This window comes from Micromesistius poutassou (genome assembly GCF_964030765.1).
Source record: "Micromesistius poutassou genome assembly, chromosome: 4".
In the NCBI taxonomy this organism is placed as follows: domain Eukaryota; kingdom Metazoa; phylum Chordata; class Actinopteri; order Gadiformes; family Gadidae; genus Micromesistius; species Micromesistius poutassou.
In genome coordinates this window covers 1,312,091-1,330,491 of record NC_140274.1, presented here as the reverse complement: position 1 = coordinate 1,330,491, position 18,401 = coordinate 1,312,091, and the positions used below count along the sequence as shown (strand labels likewise).

General features: G+C 45.0%; 1 protein-coding gene across 2 annotated transcripts; it reads right to left on the bottom strand.

Annotated features, from left to right (window-relative positions):
- Positions 1-1,618: 1,618 nt before the first annotated feature.
- On the bottom strand, positions 1,619-10,301 carry poldip2 (polymerase (DNA-directed), delta interacting protein 2). Of its 2 annotated transcripts, none has more exons than XM_084466707.1 (11): positions 10,087-10,301; positions 6,617-6,698; positions 6,349-6,446; positions 6,063-6,165; positions 5,042-5,117; positions 4,119-4,226; positions 3,342-3,478; positions 3,159-3,185; positions 2,944-3,069; positions 2,565-2,644; positions 1,619-2,486 (listed from the first exon to the last, which is right to left on the bottom strand). In XM_084466707.1, exons 1-11 carry the CDS (start codon positions 10,269-10,271, stop codon positions 2,372-2,374), a joined length of 1,137 nt encoding a protein of 378 aa, XP_084322833.1. In that variant the 5' UTR covers positions 10,272-10,301; the 3' UTR covers positions 1,619-2,371. The 2 variants fall into 2 exon arrangements, with proteins under 2 accessions (XP_084322833.1, XP_084322834.1); XM_084466708.1 differs by having other exon boundaries at positions 6,617-6,692.
- Positions 10,302-18,401: the final 8,100 nt, after the last annotated feature.

The following is an 18,401-nucleotide window of genomic DNA, read 5'->3' as shown; positions in this document are numbered from 1 at the left end:
CTGGTCCTACCAGTGATCCTGTGGTGGTGGTGACAGTACTGGTCCTACCAGTGATCCTGTGGTGTGGTGGTGGTGACAGTACCAGTGATCCGGTAGTGAAACAAGGCAGGTGTTCACATCTTCTTGAAGGCCATAGGATGAGTCTGGAGGAGGTGGAGCCTACAGAACTGGCTGATCATGTCGTAGGTCTCGATCCGAACTTGACAAAATGTGGTGGCTCTTCATACCACTACCAGCCTCGTGGAGCCAGTCCACCATCCTGGGGTGATACCCTCCCACAAACACACACTCACAGATTAGCTTCTGTTAACATCACTTTTTTAGTGCGAAAGAAAACTGGACCCACCTCGGCCCGTCTCCTCAGGGAGAGAAGCCTTCAGCCCGACCTGATGGACGGCTAAAAATGAAGAAGTAGAAACAGGAGGGCGCCAGTCGTGTTTAATCCAGCAGACCCTGGGTGTGCTTAGGGTCCACACCGGGGCCCGGTCTCTGATCCAGGGATGAGTTACAGACCACACCTTACGGTCCACACCGGGATGTCTTACGGTCCACACCGGGGGATGTGTTACGGTCCACACCGCGGCCCGCCGCAGTCGCTTATCCCGGACCCAACTTCACACCTACATCCAGACAGAGTCATCGCACAATTCCGGAGAAGAATATCCGTGCAACGTGCATCTCCACCTCGAATCCTCTTTTCATCACCTACCACGTCTTACTCCTGGTGCAACCTTCCAGAGCTAGATGGAGACGAGGCGGGCGTGTTGACTGTGAAGCATGACCGGGCAGGACAGTGTTTACGTCTATCCGCTTGGAGGGCTGGATGTCGTCTGCCCCGCCTTCTGCAAGTCACGTTTTATCCGCATGGAAACATCTCACGGTTCTTCTGATAAACTGGACCGCGTCACGTTAACGTTGCATCCTCCGAGTGGATACGACGGATTCCGAAAGGCGCTGCATCACCTCACACATTTGAAGAGGGAGGCGGTCCAACTCGAAGGTCTCCGCGTCAGTCAGAATTGCGGAACAGACTCCTTTCCCTGGACTCATGAGTCTTCCCAACCAGACCATCAGAGTCAGTGATGGTAGGGAGATGAGACGTATTTGTTATTTACTTAACTGATGGAGACTATTAAAGTCTCCATCAGTATTAAATCGAGGCCAATAAATAACTTGCGACATTCGACCACATGACATCGAAGATTGAACTTTGCTGACATCTGGTGGCTGCAATCGTAATGCAGAGGTAGAGCAAATAATCTTTAGATAATCCTTACACGTACATGTTTGTTGGACTTCAATCTTCAAGAATGATTTCTTTGATTACCTTCTTTGATTACCTATAATCCAGCAATCAGCAATAACTAGGCCTAGCAACAAGAGTTGAGGTGCTCATCACCGGCCCAACTCGTTTAAAAGTATTATCATAGCCTGTGGCTACCCTAGCCCTACTGTTAAGGTTCAAAGTTGGGCTGCGAGCCATTACCTGATGGGCTTCAAACCGCTCTACTTGTGAGTACTGACTTACCCTAACACCAATTCTGTTTACAAAATCCCAATGCTTGAAAGTCTGCATCAATACAAAATAACAAACATGAAAAAGTGAAGGAGACAAATGTTTTTTTGAAATGTATATTTATGGTTTGCCTTTAATGCATATCTATTTACAGTAGTACGTCGTCAACCATTGTTCTCAATAACTAAATGTTTCTTTCTCTACGTGAGAGAAGAGATCAGGATCAACATCACATTTTAAAAACCTAATCTGTAGCGAACCTTCTGTAGCGCACCCTCCTTCGAACATGACGTCTGGTGAAGGAGCACACTAGCCGCTGGCCGGGTGCTTTTTATACTTGATGGTGTCCTGGTTGTGAATCACCTCCTCCCAGTGTCTGAGGGCTCTCACAACTGGCTTGGTTGGTTCTGAGAACTCTTGCGTATTTTTAACAATTGTGGCATTAAAAAGGTACTGAACGTTGACAGATTAAAACCGACTCAAAGGGTACTATGGATTTGATCGTAGGGCCGGGGATGTGGTCGTGACGTCATGCTGACGTGCGCCTCCTCTCCGCTCTGCCACTGCTCTTCAACGCTCCGTCACTGCACTGTTTTCTGCTTCAATGGCAACACCATAAGTAAGACATGAACGTTAACAGGGCTTCAAACAGCAATTTATGTTCCTGCACTACAAATAAACCTATGGGGCATTGCATTAACAACAGGACAGGACGCGCCCTACCATCGGGTTATCTGAAAGATCAAACAAAACATAAGAGGGACAATTGATTCCAAATGACTCCTGGGCTACATGTACGGTGAACACAGAGGTACAGGGGAACAGGCGGGGGGCCACGCCCTGAAGGCCGCGCCCTCAGAAGGTGTAGCCTGCAGGGGGTGCCTTGTCGTCCTTGTTGCTCTCCAAGGAGAACGGAGGAATGCGGACATCAAAATGGGAGCCGTCCGTCCTCTCGATGCGGAAGGTGCCCCTGTGGAGACACGGGGGGGGGGATAAGTACATGGAGAAGAGGATACGAGCTGAAGACAGACGGGCGGAGAGGACTCACCACATGTGGCCGCTGGGGGCCTGGAGGGACACGTGGCTGCTGTACTGGAAGGCAGGCTGTTCTTTGGACAACACGGGCTCCTGGGAGACGGGAAGACAAGGTCAGACTTTACCTTTGAGGCAGAAGCTTATCCAAATCACGTCAAAGTGAAGCAGAGAACAATCCAGATCAAATGGAGTAGCTACAAAAACATTTAAGCTGCACAAATGGAAGAAGTTTTTCATTATATATTTTATACATCCCTATTGAGGTATTGGTGGTAGTACAAACTGTTTCAGTAGATATCACATACAGTGCTAGACATAAATGTAGCTTCATCAAAGGAGCTTTAAAGCCCACTCTTCATTCACTGTTAGTTTGTGAGGCAGTGTGTACCGACCCGGCCCACCACACCACGGCCTCGCACCGTCTCCAGGGTGCCCGAGAGGCTGAAGATCCTCCAGTGTCTCTCCCTCAGCTGGACCACCTCACTGCCCATGTTCTCTAGACGGATGCAGTACCTCCACTGCACAACCCAAACACAACGCCGTTACTGAGTGAAAGGAGGAGGACGGGACCAAATCCTGAGCCCCTCGTACAACAGAAGGTACTCACCCAGTAGACGTGGGAGTTCTGGGCCTCCTGGGAACAGAGAAAACAATTACAAACTACGACTGCTCGCCATCACTAAATATATTCCCACACACACACCACCGACTGCACATCCCAAGGCAACAGGGGAAATGAGAAGAGCCTGTAGTTGAGCTCCTTTGTCTACAGGAGGCGCCGTTTCCTCACCCTCATGCCCATGTAGAACGGGATGACGGTGACGCGGATGTTCTCTGTGGTCTCCCGGTGGACATCGGACAGCTCCAGCCAGGGGTGGTTCTTCTCCTGCCACGCCTTCAATGTGTCTCTGGCTGTAAAAGGAGGAGCTGAGGACACACACACACACACACACACACACACACACACACACACACACACACACACACACACACACACACACACACACACACACACACACACACACACACACACACACACACACACACACACACACACACACACTCTCTGAATGACGGCCTAAACCCCATTACATGTTTTACTTCTGCTAAGCTAGAAAAATCTAAGGCACAGTGTGTGAAACGGCTCGTTTGCCCTCAAACTTTACTTCCGTAAAAGTGTGACGTCAGACTGCATTGGGCAGTACAGAAGTGCAGAAGTCCCGCCTCCCCGCAATGTTTACAACTTTTCGGGGGTGTGAATTTGCTGACACACAGCGTTCGACCGATCGCATCAGAGTGGGCATGCTGACCAATCACAGCAGACTGGGCTACTCGGGAGGGGGGCCTTAAAGCGACGTGATACAAAACAATGTTTTTTAAAAGCTGCTGAAATTGGTTTTGCAGAAACCGTGTGAGAATAATAAGGGGTATTTCTAACAAACGTATAACCCTATTCTAGTAGTACCCCCAAATGCAATTATTAACCCTAAAAAAGCATGAAATGGGATCTTTAAAGCAAGTCCGAGTGATGGATAGATTCATTGAGTATGATGGAAAGAGAGTTTACCTTTGGCGGGGTTGAACAGCAGGAAGCGCTCAAACAGCTCGTGCTGGATGGGGACCTGCTCTGTGGAGTTGTAGGGCAGGATGTCCTCGTGGCTCACGTAGTCCAGACCTGGACCACAACACACAGCTCAGAGGTGTGGACACACACAGGGTGGACCACGGACAGACCTGACCTGGACCACACAACACACAGCTCAGAGGTGTGGACACACACAGGGTGGACCACGGACAGACCTGACCTGGACCACACAACACACAGCTCAGAGGTGTGGACACACACAGGGTGGACCACGGACAGACCTGACCTGGACCACAACACACAGCTCAGAGGTGTGGACACACACAGGGTGGACCACGGACAGACCTGACCTGGACCACACAACACACAGCTCAGAGGTGTGGACACACACAGGGTGGACCACGGACAGACCTGACCTGGACCACACAACACACAGCTCAGAGGTGTGGACACACACAGGGTGGACCACGGACAGGGGGGGCCACTCCAAACAAATGGCCATACAGGAGAACAGATTGAGAACACAAGATTTGATGCTAGTTTGTGACCTCAATACGTGATGTTTGTAAACCAGGAACCCATCCCAACCAGGAAACATTTGCCATACTTTCTGACTCGCGCAAAATAAGCATTTACAGCATGTAAAAAAAAAAAAATAAAAAAAAAAAAAAGGTGGCCACTGCTGTGTTCTCTACATCATCCATCAATGTCGTATAGAGCAGCGGGTTTCATCTATCTGGGCTATGTACGTACACCCAATATCAAAACACAACCTCAAAGCACACCGCCTTAACATCTTGGTAGTGGATGAGGCAGACTGTCACTCAGCAGCTCAGCTGGTGGACATGTGTCACTGCCTCACGGCCCAAAGGTGCCCAGAGCTTGGGGGCGTGCGGGCGGCCTACCGGGGATGGCGTACAGGGCTCTGCTGTCGTCATGGTTGGCCAGAAACGTCACAGCCTCTGTCTGGGACCTCTGGGACTGTCGACAACAGCATACAACAATGAGCAGTCAGAAGAAGGACTTTAAAGGACCATTAAGGGACCATTATCCATTGAGCCCCTTTCTGGGTTGTCTAGGATCAAATAGAGTGGTTGACACTGAAGGTTGACTATTGGTCCTGTCTCGGGTATTTGGCTCATTTAGAATCGCCCCTGCCTGCTTCAGAATGGCTGGCTATGGGCATTCACAAACCTGTCCTTAAAACAACCCTAAACGTTAGTTTTCAGAAATGTGCAACTCACCGAGTGCTTATTGGTGTTAGTCGATGTTCCAAATCAAGTATCGTAGCGAAATACAGTTTTTGTCGTGTTTGATTGCACATTTATCGCATTTTGTGAATCCAATTGATTTCTGTTGGAAGACTCATTGCTCGTTGGCCGGAAATGGAAAGGGGGGCTGTTTACGTTTGGTTGTAGTCATTTCGCTCGGTTCTAGCCCTACTGTTGAGACGGAGAACCAAGCGAAAAGACTCCAACCTGTTACACAAGTACGAATGAAGGAGGAGAAGACGAATAATGAATATCTAGCACAGAAGAAGGATGGGACTAATCTAACCAAAGGCCATACATCAATTACATGAAGATGTGTAAGATTTGTATTTCCTCATCAACTCAAGTGCTCTGCAATACAGAGTGTGTGCTGTTCTTTAGGTGTGAAACACAATTTAAGACTGACAAATAGTAGGGAGTCCATAAAAACCTTTTGCCACAATTCAGTCAGAGTTGTCAAAATTAAGGAGACCTGAGGGAACACATCGATCGCCATGTTTACAGTGTAGACGAGTATCATTAGTGTGTTGCCATCTCCCCCCTAAAACTGTGCGTGAGGATTAGCTGAGACGTACGGTCCATCTTCAATAGTCTTCCTCATTATCTTAAGTGGACCAGATCCTAGCTCATACAACAGAGAGCAGTGAGGACTCACTATGTGAGGGCAGTCCCTGGTGTCGATCAGGACCTGGTAGTAGGTGTGGGTCTTCCCTTTCACCTCCTTGGACCCATGGGCACCGCCAGGGGGCTCGGGTTTACTGGAGGAAAGGAGGAGGGCAGTTGTACCAAGTGTCTGATAAGCTGAATCCTCCCTCGTACATTCAAAACACACACACGCGAGTCCATGGCTAAAAAATATCTTCCAATATCATATTATTCAGAAGCTCTCCTGGGTTCTTACAGAATGACAGGGTGTGTGGGGGTTTGTGGAGGGGCCTTACCTGTCGGACACAGGCGGAGTGACGTCTCTGTCGTAGAGGCGGGCGTGCCAGGGGAACAGAACGATGCCCCTGTATCCGAACACGCTGTGGAGGAACAACTGACAACACATGGTGAAACTCAACACCTCCCTGTCCATGGGAAACTGTGTTTGCAATGTATGCAGAATCCTGCTTAAATACAATCTTATAATATAGTAGGACCCGAAGGTAGGAGGTGGGAGTGTCAATGTGTGCATGCCTGTACAGCAGCAGTAGAGTCCATTCTTACCTGACCTGTTTCATATTTGCCATGCTGTTTGACCGCCTCAAACACACCAACTGCTTCCAGAACCTTCCCCTCAGGCCTGCTCCTGCCAAACACAGGCAACTCTATTACCAACTGGACCAGTGTCGTCATCAGGGCTGTTGTGAGTGGAGGAGAGGCCAAAATAAGGAAGCAACCATTCGCCTTTTTCAAATGGTTGGAATAGATTGCCAAGTGGACACATGGTGAATAAAAAGGAACACATAATTAGGCCATGGCCACACCTACGAAAACGATAACCCCCCCCCCCACACACTTTTACTTGGCAGCGTGGCATGAATTTCTCCGTAATGATGGACTCATTGCATAGACGCATCTAGCTGTAGAAACGCTGTAGTACATATACCAGGCCTATATGAGGCGCTGTTTCTGCTACAGAACTCCACCAAAAAAAGAAGATGGAGGCGGATACAAAGAATACAAATACAAAGAAAGTAAATCTCTTCACGGAGAAGCTATTTTTGTTGTCAAGTCGCCTCACAGAGCTTGGTATACTCTCAGAATGGGAGTGGGCCCGACAAAAAGGGGGCGTCCCTCCGTGAAGTTTCGCAACAAAACTGGAGATTTTCCCACTTTCAACTGGTAAGGCTGGTGTACCAGGCACCTGGAACACACCATTACAGAGTACAACGTCACTGGGACTTTTAACTATACATGCATCACTCCACTTTACAGGTGTTCTAATAACCGTTAATGTTATTAACGGTCTTTATGTAGCTTAGATTGCAACAAACTTTGCACATAAAAGATGAACATGTTTCCAAGACATTAGGGCTGTCACTATTCGAATATACATTCAAATATGACGTGACATATCCGTATTCGAATATATAATTAAACCGGTTTTTAAAATGCCATGTGTAGCGCATTTTTTACAGTCTATGATTAGACCGTTCGGTTTTTACTTTTTATTTTATTGTTTGCCATCTCATCCATTCGCGGGTGCGCTAATCAAGCGAATAACATATCCTGATTCAAAATTGGATAACGCAGAGCTGCCAGCCTGAGCGGTAAACTGCGACCCCAAGTCATCCCCGCTGACAGCAACACGCTGCATTGGTGGAGAGACACGGGCTGCAACATATACCCGCTTCTCTCATCATAGACGTGCAAATACCTGTGTGTATGTTACCCGCCGCAGGTAACATCGTGAATAAAAAGAGAGCCGCAGTTGATCAAGATCAAGTTGATAGACTGTTGGTGTTTCTAGCAAACATTAAGAAATTATTTCTTGCAGATACGCTTTACTCCTGCTGCTGTCTCCTGTTTGAGTTGTCTCGTCATTGTTTGTGCTGTGCAGTTCCGATTCCGTTTTTGTTTTTCATTGCATAGCCTAATTTTGTGATATGCATAGTGGCACTTGATATTGATTAAGTTGATAACCTGTTTCAAACAAAGAGGATATGGCCTAAGTCCTGTTTAGGTCTCCTCTTGTCACGTAATACATTTGTGATTGAATCTCCGTGGGGGGGGGGGGGGGCTTGTAGATATTCAAATATATTTAAATACATTGCTTGATATTCGATACCCGTTCGAACTTCATTTTTCTCAAAAGTGACAGCCCTACAAGACATAACATTTGAGTTGAATTACGAATGGTCGTCAGAAGAGGACGAAGAGAAGGAAAGAAGCCTGGATACAGCGCAAACCTCCAGGTGTGCTCGTATGACATCAGCCCACCTCAACAAATAAGAAGTCAAACTTATTTCACTGGTTGCACAATAAATGGAAACATACAGAAGAATGTACATGATACACAGTGGGCTAGCTGGTCTGCAGTATCGTCTCTACAAAGTAGCAACCTAGTGTTTTTATGTGTTGCTTGGCAACAATTCAGTCCCAGTCCAGTTGCAGATCTATGTGTGTTGGCAGAGCAACATAAATCATTAAATAATCTAACAAATCATAATCTGTTGTTTCTTATTACTGTTAACTAATAAATGGTGCTTGTAGAACTGTTGTATAAAAGCATATCACACTTGAGGTCGTGCTGTTTTGGCTGTGATTATCTTGCCTTGTACCGAATCCCAGCCGTGCTGATATTCAGTACAACACCACTCCACCCAGGGCTCCAGAGTGACACACATTTGGTCACACATGCGACAAAAACATTTAAGGGTGCGACTAATATTTTTCCTAGGTCGCACTGGTGCACCTGACGCTGCCCAGGAGAAAACATAAATTTCCTTTCCATCATCTCCTGTGACTGAACTCACACTCATGGTAGGATCATATCATCTGGTCTAAACCAATAAGAGAAACAGCTCAGTCAGGTCTTTGCCTCTGATTGGCTGTGGTCCTGTTCACTGCTCATGTGGTTAAAATGACAAGCTATTTGAATGTTTTGCGTTATCATTAATAAGCACATTTTTTATTTAAAACATGATCATTGCACACCAGTTTAAATTTTTCTACCTTTGTTGGTAGGACCACATCTCATGCAGGCCTTTATTAATCTGTACCCTTTATGTTTTAAAACCTTTAAAAACATATAGGATCCGTCTTCCAGCTCCCCTCCCGCTGTCAACCAAAGAGCGCTATCATCAGTACGGTCAACCATCTCGGCCCCATCCATTGTGACCCGCCCCCATTCCGACTTGTGCATTTTTCTTGCGACGATTTGATGACGCGTCAAATCACCGGAGCACAATGTTATTTTAGGGGTGAATTACCCTTTAAGCACAAATCCTTTTATATGGAAATGTTTTATTTTGCTTAACGTTTTAGTTTGAAATGTTCAATTTCAGCTCAGTGAAGCACTTGAAACACTTTATTTTTATATATAATTGTGCTTCAAATAAAGATAAGCATTTCTCTACACTTTATTCTTCTTTAAAAATCATTCACATAATATGAAAGTTATGGAGAGCGATGTGACCTTATGGCGACGCAGTGAAACATATACAACATAACATATACAACATAACATAAACAGCTACATTTTGTACTGGTGCACCTAAAAAAAAAAAGGTTAGGCGCACCAGTGCAACCAAGCCAAAAAGTTAGTCTGGAGCCCTGAATCAATCTCGTGTGATACTAAAATGATAGGTCAGTAAGCCCACAATGAAGAAGAGATCTAACGCCACGCTTTAAGACACTTTCTGTACTCATATTGCATCAGCACATATCTGTATTCATGGAGCTGGACATTAATCGTATCGATACTTGCGGAAGATTGCATTTCCTTACAGTTGAAAACAACGAGCTATGTGTAAGATGGGTCATTTTCAGGGACGTAATGCTTGATTGATTTATTCACAGGCTGGAGCCGTCAAATATCATCAATGGCAACACTGGCCCTGGGTCCACCGCTGGATCTAATGCCATCGCTCTCCATGAAATCTGTCCCAATCTGGCAACCCTGCCCAGAGCTAGCTGGTGTTGGCTAAAGTCCTTAGCTTGGTTAGCAGCTAACCCAGGACAGCAGACCTTACCGTGAGGACATGAACCTCTTCTGCTGGGTCTTGTTGGGCAGTCCACAGGCTAGACATTGGAACCGGGGTCTGGTCACCTCGAACCCGCAGCTGTTGTCAACGATACTCAGTATTCTGTGAGCTTGTCTCTTGTTAAAACCGGTTACAGTGGCTAATAAACCTCGACGTAGTGCGCAGGCGGCCATCTTTCTCCTGTCTTCCCCGCCGTGCGCGGTCTGGTGTTCATCATGTCCTCCACAAGCAGGAGCGCGCACGGAGACGCGCGCACTGGAACCACGCAGTCACGCGCATGACGCAGCACGAAACACTCACGCGCATGTAAATGAGTAGTGTTTAATTTAGTTTAATTTAATTTAATGTCTTATATTGTGAACCCATTCTGTAGGGTCTGAAATAAGAAAAATGCAATCATTGACACAAAAGTGATACTAAAGTGAGAATAACAGCTTTATCATGGTTTACAGTTTACTAAAGTGAGAATAACAGCTTTATCATGGTTTACTAAAGTGAGAATAACAGTTTATCATGGTTTACTAAAGTGAGGATAACAGCTTTATCATAATTTACTAAAGTGAGGATAACAGTTTATCATGGTTTACAGTTTACTAAAGTGAGGATAACAGCTTTATCATGGTTTACTAAAGTGAGAATAACAGTTTATCATGGTTTACTTAAGTGAGGATAACAGCTTTATCATAATTTACTAAGGTGAGGATAACAGTTTATCATGGTTTACTAAAGTGAGAATAACAGCTTTATCATGGTTTACTAAAGTGAGAATAACAGTTTATCATGGTTTACTAAAGTGAGGATAACAGCTTTATCATAGTTTACTAAAGTGAGGATAACAGCTTTATCATGGTTTACTAAAGTTAGAATAACAGCTTTATCATGGTTTACAGTTTACTAAAGTGAGGATAACCGCTTTATCATGGTTTACAGTTTACTAAAGTGAGGATAACAGCTTTATCATGGTTTACTAAAGTGAGAATAACAGCTTTATCATAGTTTACAGTTTACTAAAGTTAGAATAACAGCTTTATCATGGTTTACAGTTTACTAAAGTGAGGATAACAGCTTTATCATGGTTTACTAAAGTGAGAATAACAGTTTATCATAGTTTACAGTTTACTAAAGTGAGAATAAGCTTTATCATAGTTTACAGTTTACTAAAGTTAGAATAACAGCTTTATCATGGTTTACAGTTTACTAAAGTGAGAATAACAGCTTTATCATGGTTTACTCCCTGGCTAGGGAGGCGTCCTGGCAAAAAATAGCCGATCGTGTAAATTCGTATAAGTGAAAAGATTCTGCATATTGTCTATAAAATAATTATGCCAAATGCAGAATTGTAATAGGAATGTTGTAGATGCAACAGAATATATGATGCATCGCTGCAGCAACATTTAAGATGATCGCGATGAGGTCTGCCCGCCGTGCTGTCTGCAGTCAGAGCAAAACAAACCGAGATTGACAGCGGCCGTCCTTATAATTTAAGGCTCTTGATCATTTAGACCAGGGGTGTCAAACGTACGGCCCGTGGGCCTAATCCGGCCCGGAGTGTAATTTAATCCGTCCCGCCAGATAATATCTAATGTCTATCAGAACTGGCCCACCGGCATATCACATTTCAGCGTTAACGCGTTGATGCACGTCTCGCCGTGGTAACCCTGGCGCATCAACTCCGGCAGCCCTTAATCCTGTACAACCCCACCGTCAACAATTCCGCCCGTGAACCCTGTTATAATGTAATGTCCCCAATTAATGTAATGCAATTGGCCCGCCGGCATATCGCATTTCAGCGTTAACGCGTTGATGAGCGTCTCGGCGCGGTAACTCTGGCGCGTCAACCCCCCGTCAACAACTCCAGCCCGCGACTTTGTCCAAGACTTCAATTTTGGCCCACTGTACAGTTTGAGTTTGACACCCCTGATTTAGACCCTGCGTCATATCCCGCCCCTTGCAAGCCCGCCCCCCTAAACCAGCCGGAGATTCTACTGATGACTGAGCGACACCCGGGCATCAAGTGTGAATAAGTGTTAATGACCCTCACGGTCAAACCTCCTGATCCACAAATGCGGAGAAAAGACAGAGGACATATGTGATTACGGCTCTTGCTTTTAGCTAAATGTGCTTTTGAGGTAAATACCAATAGGCTACATCTAAAAAATAAATATCACTGTCAGTTATGCCACCGAAAAAAAGGCCACCGGCGCCAGATTTATATACGGCCCAGACAAGTTTCTGTTTTACCACCAAAAAACTAAAAATAGTTGAAGATTTCGAAGTTGCTAGTTGTAGCCAGGCGCCTACTAGCTCTACCGAGGCAGAGGATGTGGTGGCTGCAACCAGTCATCATGATGTTGCTGCTGGGGCATGTACCAATGATGAGGACGTTGAGGAGGAATGGGACGGAGACGGAGAGCCTGAGGAGACGGGGTCCGCAACGAATATGATGGAGCTGGAGAACCTGCACCACCAAGGGGCTCAGTCAGTGGCGATCGTGGAAGGAGAGAAATCCATGGCTGTGTACAAGTGAGAGTGGTCTGGGTGCGCTGCCTGTCAGGCAGCAAAAACTCTGTTGCTCCATGAAAAAAAGATTGGGTTGTACCTTTCGGATGCATGGGTTAATGGGACCATCAGTAGCCCAATACAAAAGCAATTACGTAAGAAGATTTACCTGCACTGTGCTCACAGCCTAGCGGAACTAAAACCAAAAGATATTCTGCCCACCAAAGTTGTAGAGCTGCCATCGACATTACATCAAGCTCATTTAGGGCGGCGGACACCGTAGCCAAAGAGAGATTGCCATACACCAAAATTACACCGATCATAACACTAAATGAACTTAATGATGCGACAGTGGGCCCTGCCCACCGCTCTGATCACTCCTGTGCTGCTATTGTGGAACATATAGCAGATGAATTGAAATATAGACTCGTTTCCCATGTCTTGACCATAGATTCACGTATCAGCATAACGCTGGATGAAAGCACTGTGCATGGACGCACCTATATGATTATCTACATGAGGCGCGATGTAAAAGGTAATGGAGATGTAGAGAACGTTTTTTTGGACATAGTTGAGTTGGAAAAAGGGGATGCAGGATCTCTTTACGCTGCGCTAAAAGACAAAAGGTGGGGATAGAGGCAGAATTTCTTAAAAGGAACTTCATTAGTATAGCCACAGCGCCACTGCCCTTACCAGTAGGCATACAGGACTCATTGAAAAACGTAAACAAGACTTCCCTCAACTGCAGGGTGTGCATTGTGTAGCAGCCCTTGACATCGAAATAACCGGAGAGTCTCTGACGGGTGCAACTTTTTATTGCGGCATTCTTCTGATGTTATAGCACCGTGAAACTAGAAAAAGTAACACAAAATGGTTGCACTATTACACAAATGTATTCCAATACAGGAAATAAAGGAATGACAAAAAACATATTTCAGCACAATAAAGAAAACTTAAACGTGTGCATTATTTGCTTCACTTACATAAAGAAACCAAACTTAAACATAATCACACTAAAAGCTTACAATAAACCAACATACCTCGCTCCACTTGCCAAACGTATGTTTTCACCGCGACTAGGCGCGCGACGCACATCGCCGTGATACCTGCTGTGCGCTTCAAGGTACCGGGCAAAACATAAACAAAAGGTTCTGGGGCGCAATACAGGTGAACACACAATAGGTCCAGTACACATTGCCTGGCACACCGATTAGATTAGCTGTTAATGACTCTTTGAAGGTTGTGGCAGGGTGCAATCATTTTTTAAATTTAAATTTCAAAGCTTCATAGTCTGTACCACCAATCCACGAAAAAACGCAAGGGAGCTTGAGAAAGCTGCTCTAGAGCTCAACATGCAGATTCTAAAAATAAAAGTATTCACCATAAGGTGAATACTTTTATTCACCTTAAGTATTCACCATAAGGTGAATACTTTTATTGTACGAGAGCACACGGTAGTTTTGTTAGACGATTGCTAGGCTGATTGACTGCTAGTTGTTTTCTTGTTTTGGAACATTTCTTTATTTTTGTAATTAATGGACTTATTTTTGTTTAGTTATTTTTGGGACCTTGGTTTTGGAGGAAATAAAACTTCACCTTTTTGGTCCACAATTCCAAACCTGGCTGTCGTTGTCAACTTTCTCTCCACCATCATCCAGCTGCTCAAAGGCCGCCTTTCACATTCACCAAACCATCAACGTACTGTCTGCCATGAAAGAAGATGCAGGTAAAATGGAATACAAGATTCAAGCAGGCATAACAAGTGGTCTGTTCTGTTGTGCGCAAGGAAACGCAGCCTAAGATCAACAAAGCCCAGTTTTGAGTCCATCCATGATAATCTCAGAAAACGTCTTCCTGACAGTGAACTTATTGTCATGGTCAAACCTTTAGATCAGCACTTCTGGCCTGTAGAGAGGTCAGACCTAATGCTATTTGGAGAGCGCAAAGTGGGGCGATTCGAAAAACTCCTCGGGGAATCCTCCACCGAGGCTTGGAAGCTTCAAGGTTCTCCAGGGAGGACTCTTAATAAACGTAGCGTTGCATGCCACACTGTACTCAGACCTCAGCGGAGTGTGAAAGGGGTTTCTCAGCTTGCAATGATACAGACGATAAAACTAGGAACAGACTGCGTGCCCCAAGTCTCACTGCCCTGTAGTTCATAGACTTGAATGGACCGCCTATTGAGAAATGTAACCCTGTGCTGTTTGTCCAGTAATGGATTAAGCGTGGACACCGGACATCAGCATCATGGATTCCTGGACGCAGGCCCCAGCCAGCTGAGAGCAGGGCAATTTGGTCTGTTTTGTCTCCGTAATGGTAGGACAATGGCTTTATTCATTTCTGCCAGTTAGTGCATTTTCCCTGTGTATAAGTTAAACACTATATGCATTTTTGTGTTTGACACTGAGGATATCTGAGACGGTGGTCTAGTTCAAATGAGTTACGTTTTATTTCATTGCATTGTTAAATTGAGTGAGTGACAATGACAGTTAAAGGCTCGTTATGGTCCCATGTTCACGCAACGCAAGGACCACGCAGACGCTTTGACGTAGTCGTGAACGTTTATGGTCCTGCGTCGGGTTTTAGTGAGCGGACCAATCACAGCCCTTGCGGCTGCGTTGCCTTGACGGAAGGTTAAAATTTTTGGGAGGCGCACATCAGGCCCTTGCGGTGGATGCAAGGAGGGTCCGCAAGGGGTCCGTAACCCCCTTGTGTGAATGTGGGACCATAAAGAGCACTTAAGACTAAATATTTCAGTCTTTCTTTGTATTGCGTAATTGTGAAATATGGACTATTACAATCAATAATATAGGCCTATGTTGAAATTAATTGAAAATATAACTGCAAGCAGTGATGTGGGGGTCAAGCAGAATGGGACTCCATAAACTAATTTTGGTGGTCAGACAATCGGTTAGGTGGCTGCATGATGACTGTCGGTAATTTCACTTGCAATGAAAGCTATTGGCAAATGGTTATCACAATGAAAATCCAGCCCTTAGAAGGGGCTATTCCAGCCCTTAGAAGGGGCTGGAATAGCCCCTTCTAAGGGCTGGAATAGCCCCTTCTAAGGGCTGGAATAGCCCCTTCTAAGGGCTGGAATAGACTTGCTGCTAACAACACATGCGCCTACGGTTCAGGGCTGCCGTACGTATGCTGCGATCGTTTGGTGTGTTGATCGTGCACGTTGTCGCAAGGTAACACGACGTGTCCGCAAGCAGAATAGAACAGAGTAGCCACAGCAACAAGATAGATCTACGTCAGACACACGGCCTTTAGCACTTTTGACAAGTTTCACGTCAAAAAATAAAGGATCGACTGAGATACGATCACACTCGTTGTGGTTTTAGAGACCCCAAAGGTCAAATGTCACCAAATTACTTGGGCATCATCAGAATGGGGTCATAAGACTATGAACCATGTTTGGTTTGGATACATGAAGGCCTTGCAGAGATATGAGCTCACTTCCTGTTTGACGTCCCCCTGAGATCAAAGGTCACGAAATTGTTTGGGTGTCCCCAGGATGATGTTATGAGTCTAGGTACCAAGTTTGGCTATGATATGTTAAAGGGTTGCTGAGAACAGGCTTACTTCCTGTTTGGCAGCTTCGCCGTCAAGTTTGATTGGCTGTCACGGCTAAACGATTTTGATATTTGAAAAACACTGTTTGACAATGCATTCAGCTTGGTCTAAAGATCATATATGGCAAGTTTCATGAAGATTGGACAGAATTTGGGGCCTGTGGATATGTATTATTGATTTTGACTTTCAACATGGCGGTCAAATTCTGATGTTTCCATGAAGAATAATTTATGAGCTATATGAGGAGGTCTCACAGTATCACCAGACATTGAACATTTGTTTGAAATATACTGTGAAGAGAGAGGAGTTAAAACACATTCATTAATTATAGCGCCCCCTAGAGGTCAAAGGTCACCAAATTTAATGAATGTCCCCATGATGATGTCATGGGTCTATGTATCAAGTTTGGTTATGATATGTCAAAGGGCTGCTGAGAAATTGACTTACTTCCTGTTTGGCGGCTTCATGGTCAAATTTGATTGGCTGTCACGGCCAAACGGTTTTGAATTTGAAAAATCTGTTCGATAAGTTTTGTGCAGCATGGGCTGAACATCATCTCTGCCAAGTTTCGAGATGATTGGACAAAATTTGTGATAGGTGAAACATTTTGAAGGTTTTTGACAAACCAAGTTGGTGGAAAATCCATCATGGCGCAAAATGACGTCATAGGGTGCGTTGAACTCTGCTTGGCCCAAGGATTCCATTGATTCATTGTTTGTGAATATTGGATGAATGGGTCAAAAGTTATAAACATGAATGCATGTCCAACTTTGACCTGTTGGTGGCGCTAGAGCTCATGAGCTAGCGACCTCAAATTTGCTGTGAGGGCTTATGGGACTGTCCTGAATCAGTGCCAAATTTCAGATAATAACTAGAAATGTAATTCCTGAAGGTATTGCGGTGTGAATGCTGACACTGAAATGCTCCGTTCCACTGCTGAAGCTGAATGTTGAACAGTTACACTGAATCTATGAAATCTGCTGAACAATTTGAAGGTAGAATGAAGTCTGTAGAATTAAGTATGAAGGGTTTTGAAGTCATACTGCTAACATGGCCTGACGCTGAGATGCTCCACTAGACTGCTGAAGCTGATTGTTGAATAATTCTAATTGAATAACTACTCTCCCCCTGCAGGACTTATACACCAGGAGGTGCAGAACCAGAGCCTGTAGGATCATGAAGGATTCCCATCACCCCAATAACAGACTGTTTGAAGTGCTGCGATCAGAGACAGTTTCCCCAGTGGGGTGTTCCACAAAGCCGGTTTTATCACTTACCCAGGTAAGTTAACCCAGGGTTAGCGGCAACCCTAGGTTTTCCGTTCCAAAATGAACACGGTATGTAAGTTGCTATAGAAACATATGCTCTCAATCAAACCTGGTCAGAGCAGGTTTGCGCAGGTTAAGTTTGGAGGATAACCCAGTTTTGCTCAGGGTATTTAAACCCGCGTTCACCGCAGCTTTTACGTGTTCACAATGGCATGTCCTTTTGACAAGAGGCCTGTTGATATCGGAGCGCAAATAATTTGTGCAATTCACAGAGAGAGATTAATTAGACCACGGCTCGACATATTGTCCTTTCCGGATGACTTTTTGCTGGAGAGATATCGTTTTTCACGTGATTCTTTGATATCTTTAAATAGCCTTCTCCAACCCTACATTGCAAATGTTACCAATCGTGGCTCTGCCCTCAGTTCACTACAATTTGCATAGCTGTTTTTTTGCGACGGGTAGCTTTTTGTACAGTGTAGGAGATGCTGAGCACATAGGCAAAGCTACCGTCTGCCGCTCAGTGCGTAAAGTCTGTATTGCGCTGAAGCGGTTGTTGCGTAACTTTTTCCAGGCCATAAACCCACGAGACGCATTAAAATGGAGTTTCACCAACTTGCAGGTCAGCATTATCTACTTTAAGTGTTCCCAAATGGCACAGAAAATATCCTTGTTATATTTGTTATATAATCATCTGGGTGTTATATTTCAGGATTTCCTAATGTAATTGGGTGCATTGATGGCACACAAGTGCCCAGATTCTGTGAACAGGAAAGGCTATCACAGTATAAATGTTCAGGTAGGTATACGCAGCCTATATTGGCTATTTCCAATATCTCCATGATGGTTTGTTAATCGCTGTCGATCTTGATTTTTCTTTTATCATTACTAGATGATATGTGATGCTTCCTACATTATCACCAATGTAGACGCAACATGGCCTGGTTTGGTCCACGA

Coding starts and splice junctions, on each gene's coding strand:
- poldip2 (XM_084466707.1), bottom strand. CDS start 10,271: ATGGCCGCCTGCGCACTACGTCGAGGTTTATTAGCCACTGTAACCGGT. Junction 3,479..4,118: donor GCTGTTCAACCCCGCCAAAG/GTAAACTCTCTT, acceptor GTGTGTCCTCAG/CTCCTCCTTTTACAGCCAGA. Junction 2,645..2,943: donor GCCGTGGTGTGGTGGGCCGG/GTCGGTACACAC, acceptor CCCGTCTCCCAG/GAGCCCGTGTTGTCCAAAGA.